Raw genomic sequence first — 6,173 nt, forward strand, 5'->3', positions numbered from 1 at the left:
TAGATCGGTGTGCTCTCTTGTCGTATCAAATGGATGTGTAAAATCACTTAGCATGAGTTCAGAGGCTTTACAGGAAGGTGTGATATTTTATGCCCCTCTTCCCTGCCTCATCTCTGCAAACCATCACCTTCCCTCCCTAAAAGGAAGGGAGAGCATGCTAATTTGGCATCTGAGGTCATTATAGGAACCCTGTCCCCACCCCTGGAGAATCTCATCCTTGGAAACTCCTCTTGGGTTTCAAATGTAAAACGATGCCACTGTTATTTACTGAGTGTCAGGCACTGCGCTGTGTTGTAGGTTGCAACAGAGAACAGGACAGATGTTGCTTTATCCCCCAGGGAGCTCATAGTTTAGTGAGGGAGGCAGTGAACCAGTTAAAATGGAGTTTTCTGAAAGATTTAATGGAGAAAGCATGATCCATGTGAACCCAAAGGGTAATTATCCTCACCTCAGAAACCTGATATCCTAATGTCCAATTAGAAGCAATGTGTGTATTTAAAAAATATATAAAGGGTCGGGAGAACCAGGTTTTATTCTTTGCTCTGTCTCTTCCCTACCTTTGTGATATGCCTAGCTTCAATTTCTCATCTATAAAATGGAATGATAATATTTATCCTGCTAACTCCTGGGGTTGTTATAGGGAGTGCACAAGAGAATGTATGTGAAAGTGCTGTAAATATTACTGAACACTTCCTTTTCCCATGATGTAATGTGGGTTGTAATTTACTCAGTCATTAATAATTCATTTAGGGACCCATTCATTCAGCAAACATACGTTAAACACGTACTTGGTTAAAGATCCTGTGTTAGACCCTATGTTTGGCTCAATTTCATCCTCTTGCATTATCCCATTCTAAGTATCTAGTTTCATTTCGCATTAATTTTCTTACTAAATTGGAGTGGGGCTGAGAGGAAATTTACAGTTATTGATCCCCTATTTCAATCCAGGGACTTATTACCTTACTTCTGTCATCTTCCTGGAGGCAAGGGCAGGAGCACAGATGAGAAGCTGTTGGTTTGAAAATTCATTCTGTGCTTCATAGACTAGTTTAAAATCTGGGAAGTATGGGGAAAACAAGTGTAATTATCTTATGGAATTGTTGTCAAATTGTTTATAATTACTTTTAAAACTCACATTACTCATTTTACTAGCCAAAATCTAACCATCAAGTGAAATCTTTTACATCAGAGTAGACAGGAAAAGATTTTATAACTACTGTATATGTTTTATGTTACATTTATATTTGTTATGAAAGAACTAGTTTTCATTATTTAGAATACTTTGTGGGGGGTGGGGAAATTTTCTATAGACTAAATAGTATTTACTAAATATTTTGAAGAGGGATGCATGACCCCAAATTATTTCTAACTTCTGGAATTTCTGTTATTTTATTTTGGTCGCAAGACACTTTTATTTTGGTCCCAAGACACTTTACAAACACTTGGACTTCGGGCATTTCAGCGTAATGATACTATGCTGTAGTTCTGCTTCATTACTCAACATTAAGATTTTTCTAGTTTAACTGCTAGTAAAAATAGTCAGCATTAATTGTCCCTCAAGAGTATGCTGGTGGATTTCCTTTAATCCTTAGGAGTAACTCTATGTTCCTGCTGTACTTAAAAAAACAGAAATAGAGTTTTTTGTAAAAAAAAAAAAGAAAAATGATGATCAATACCTCTGACAGGACAAAAGATGCTCATAAGAATCAAGTGTTGTTACAAAAATGCCAACCCCAGCTATTTGGAAACCAAGCCCTGTGGCTAAAAGAGAAAGATTTTTTTAAACAAATAGAAAATTTAAATGGCATTGCCTGTTGCATCTAGCTCTTTCAAAAGTATGTAAGCAATCTGGGACTAACAGATGTGCCTCCAACCCTGTGATTTTTTATTTACATGTGGGGCAGCAGACTCAAGCTCTAGTTAACTTGAGACCAAGAATAACAGGGGGGCCCAACGCATCAGCCTGGAGCTTGGAGGGGGTTGGAGAACCTCCCGCCAGCAGTGTGGTCCTCTGCAATGTAGATGTGTTGCTCTCATGGCAGGTACTGAGCATCCTCACAATCATTTCAGACTAGGCAGAATCTTCCTTCTCCTTGGTCCAAATGGTGCTGATACAGAGTCCAACTAAATGTCTTCCCAAGTTTTAAAATTATACCCCCAAGTACAGTTCTTTCCCATTTATACTGACACTCAAAAATGTGTGTTTATTTCTGCAGAGAAAAAAAAAAGTGCTAGTATTTTTTGCTCATATATTTTCCTTCAGCATCACCTCTATTTTTTCCAAAGGACAATTAAATCTTTTTGGCTAAGGCACCCCTGAACTTCTACTAAAGCACGTGTCTCCATTTTTCCTTTCATTTCAAAACTCAACTGCTGCTGCCTGCAGAGCCTTCTCTGAATAGAATAGGCTTTGTCCTTAGCAGGATGGACCAAAGTTTAAATAGAAGAGGGCAGCAGGCAGGTTTAAGGACAGCAAACCAATGCTCATGTACTCTGTGCAGGTGCTTCTTACTCCCCTCCCCGTTTTCAGTATTTCTTTCCCCTGCCTGTATGTCCTCTGAGCCACGGGTGCAACCTTCCAATTTTACAAAAGCAGGATCTAGAGCAGCCTGGGTTTTTCTTTACAGTCAGTTCTTCTCCAGTCTCACTGGTAGGACTCTTTTTTATTATGTTTCTTTATTTGGTCCTCAGTTCTTCATCCCACTAATAATTTCCATGCTTCTATTTATCAACCTTTTTTTTTTTTTTGGCTGCGTTGGGTCTTCGTTGCTGCGTGCAGGCTTTTTCCAGTTGCAGTGAGCAGGGGCTACTCTTCGTTGTGGTACGTGGGCTTCTCACTGTGGTGGCTTCTCTTGTTGCTGAGCACAGACTCTAGGCACACAGGCTTCAGTAGTTGTGGCTCACGTGCTCTAGAGCACAGGCTCAACAGTGTGACACACGGGCTTAGTTACTCCGCGGCATGTGGGATCTTCCCGGACCAGGACTCGAACCCATGTCCCCTGCATTGGCAGGTGGGTTCTTAACCACTGCGCCACCAGGGAAGCCCTTTATCAACGTTTTTGATGAGTTAAGTTTTTATTCTTGAGAGACCCTGGCCTTGCCCCCACTACCTTTTAAAAAGTATTTATAAACTGAGCATTTTAGAATTGTTTCTTTTCCTGGTCCCTTGGTTTTGCTGTACCTGTTAACCAGGTGTTACTCAGACATCAGAAGGAATGACCAAAAGCTAATACAAAGTGGGCACATACCTCCTTCAGGGGCCAACCATCCCTTACCCTGCCACCCACCAACAGATGCCAACACACCGTTTTTAGAGTGTTAGCTGATCCCATGGACTTGAATACTATAGGGATTCTGTGCAGATCAGGTACAAAGATCATCTCTGCCGAAACAAAGTAGAATCGTTTGTCCTACAACCTAGAAGACATTCTTTTGAGGATCTGGATCTCAGAGTTTTGTTTCATGTTAGGAAGAGATAGAGAGGCGGTGAATCATCTTGTTAGGGTCTACGATCTCAATAAAGCAAGTACCCTGTGGGTCTGGTGAGAACCAGGTGATAAGATGGTTCACCCAGCAGTTCTGTTGTTGATTTTGTTCTGAGTTTAATTATATCGTAGTTTTACTTCCTAAATGCAAAAACCAGTTTCCTAAGCAGGCTACGCACGGGCTTGACATTGGCCATCGGCAGCATATCTTTTCTACGCTTTCCTGAGACCCTGCATTGACATCTAAAAACAAATATCAAGTTGCTATTTTGAATATGAATGAAATGATAAAACTGAGGCATAGCGCTCTCTCTCCAAGTATGAAAATTTAAACCTCCTTCCTGATCATTTCTTCTTCGGTACGTGAGCCTCTCACTGTTGTGGCCTCTCCCATTGAGGAGCACAGGCTCCGGACGCGCAGGCTCAGTAGCCACGGCTCATGGGCCTAGCAGCTCCGCGGCATGTAGGATCTTCCTGGACCAGGGCACAAACCCGTGTCCCCTGCATCGGCAGGCGGACTCTTAACCACTGCGCCACCAGGGAAGCCCACTTCCTAGTCATTTCTGAGCAAAGTTCCTTCTGTTAATATTTGCATGGTCTTATTAAAATAAGTTATAAACACTTCATTTGAAACAAAAACAAACATCTGTTAACTGTAGTCACCTTAGCTTTATTTTTTTCTCCTGCTTCATCTCTTCCATAAGAAACTCTAGAAGGATGAGAGTATGACTTAGATTAATTAATTTTCTTTTGCCTTTCTTATTTATTTAATCTAGAAAACATGGTCAGGATATCTTTTACAGGAAAGATACACAACTTATGAGATACCGAGTCTTTGAAAATAAATCACTCCAGTCTATGAAAATCAGCCCGCTAGTTTTATAACATCTCTGACCTTACGGTTTGTTAAAAGTGCTGAAAGTCAAGTGTCCAGGTGTCTGAGAGCTGCTGAGTGAGAGGGTGGGATTTTGGCACAGCTCCCAAATAAGGCCCACTCCTATAAAGTGTCCTCAATTGTAACATTAGTTTTTATAATTGTGTCTTTGTGAAATCTAAATATATTTTAATCATGTTAATATGCAGCTATAGTTTAATAAGAGGAGATTGGTATTTGCCCCCTGAAAGGTGATTTTGCAAAGACTTTACAGAATTGGTCTGGAAGAGAAGTTTAGTAGAATATGGATTAAGTCAGGGGAGGGGTTCCTCTTTTTTTTTAAGTGTAATTTAAAAAAACATTGCATTCTCAGGCTGCCTATAGAAGACTGAATGTTCTCTTGCCGAAACTGAGAAATCTAACTCTCTATTGTTTAATTTTCTGTGCTTTTATCGTTTATTTTTAGGAACCAAAGGAAGAAATAAAGGGGAATTTACAAATCTTCAAGGGGTAGCAGCATCTACAAATGGGAAGATATTAATTGCAGATAGTAACAACCAGTGCGTGCAGGTATGGCCCCTAATTGTATACCTTTAACCACTTACACTGATAAATAGATAGACCTGCATAGTTTCCTGCTTAAGACTTAAGATGCAAGGAAAGAAAGGGAAGCTTATGATGTGTATATAAGCTTTTTTTCAAATAGAGTTTGCATGTTCTGACCTGTAGTACTTATGACAGATGTTCTTGCCTGTCTTTCCCACTCATTTCTATGCTAGTTCACATTCCAATGAATGTAATTTGTTTTCCAGATATTTTCCAACGATGGACAATTCAAAAGTCGTTTTGGCATACGAGGACGCTCTCCTGGGCAGCTGCAGCGGCCCACGGGAGTAGCTGTGCATCCCAGTGGGGACATAATCATTGCAGATTATGATAATAAATGGGTTAGCATCTTCTCATCAGATGGGAAGTTTAAGGTAAGATTAACTACAACTGGCCAGTCGAGAGAAGGGACAGGAAATACACGATGAAATTGTCTTTTTCTTTGGATCTAGATCCAATAAAATATTCAGTTTTTCAAATGTAAAGACATCTTGACTTTGTTACATCTAAGTTTAATGAAGTGAGAGTCACAATGATATTGTCATAAATCTACTCACATATAACCTAAATGTGGCTTCATTTTATAAAGCAATTAGTTTGCTCAGTTGCTTTCTTTTATACATTTTAAAAAATATTCTTTTCCATTATAGTTTATCCCAGGGGATTAGATATAGTTCCTTGTGCTATACAGTAAGACCTTGTTGTTTATCCATTCTAAATGTAATAGTTTGCATCTACTAACTCCAAACTCCCAGTACATCCCTCTCCCTCCCCCACTCCTTGGCAACCGGAAGTCTGTTCTCTATGTCTGTGAGTCTGTTTCTGTTTCATAGATAGGTTTATTTGTGCCATATTTCAGATTCCATATATAAGTGATATCATATGGTATTTGTCTTTCTCTTTCTGAATTACTTCACTTAGTATGATAATCTCTAGTTACATCCATGTTGCTGCAGATGGCATTATTTTGTTCTTTTCAATGGCTGAGTAGTATTTTATTATATATATGTACCACATCTTCTTTATCCATTCATCTGTCGATGGACATTTTGTTTGTTTCCATGTCTTGGCTATTGTGAGTAGTGCTGCGATGAACATAGGGGTGCATGTATCTTTTTTTTTTTTTTTTTTTTGGTACACAGGCTTCTCACTGCTGTGGCCTTTCCCGTTGCGGAGCACAGGCTCCGGACGCGCAGGCCCAGCGGCCA

General features: G+C 39.8%; 1 protein-coding gene across 1 annotated transcript in view; it reads left to right on the top strand.

The window, feature by feature from the left end:
* Nucleotides 1-6,173, top strand: part of TRIM2 (tripartite motif containing 2) — a 59,311-nt gene that overhangs the window by 28,746 nt on the left and 24,392 nt on the right. Inside the window, exons 6-7 of the mRNA XM_007466715.1 lie at nt 4,826-4,929; nt 5,172-5,339. Of these exons, the coding sequence (XP_007466777.1) occupies nt 4,826-4,929; nt 5,172-5,339 (272 nt within the window). The remainder of the gene's footprint in view (nt 1-4,825; nt 4,930-5,171; nt 5,340-6,173) is intronic.

This window comes from Lipotes vexillifer, unplaced genomic scaffold (genome assembly GCF_000442215.2).
Source record: "Lipotes vexillifer unplaced genomic scaffold, Lipotes_vexillifer_v1.1 scaffold498, whole genome shotgun sequence".
Lineage (NCBI taxonomy): Eukaryota > Metazoa > Chordata > Mammalia > Artiodactyla > Lipotidae > Lipotes > Lipotes vexillifer.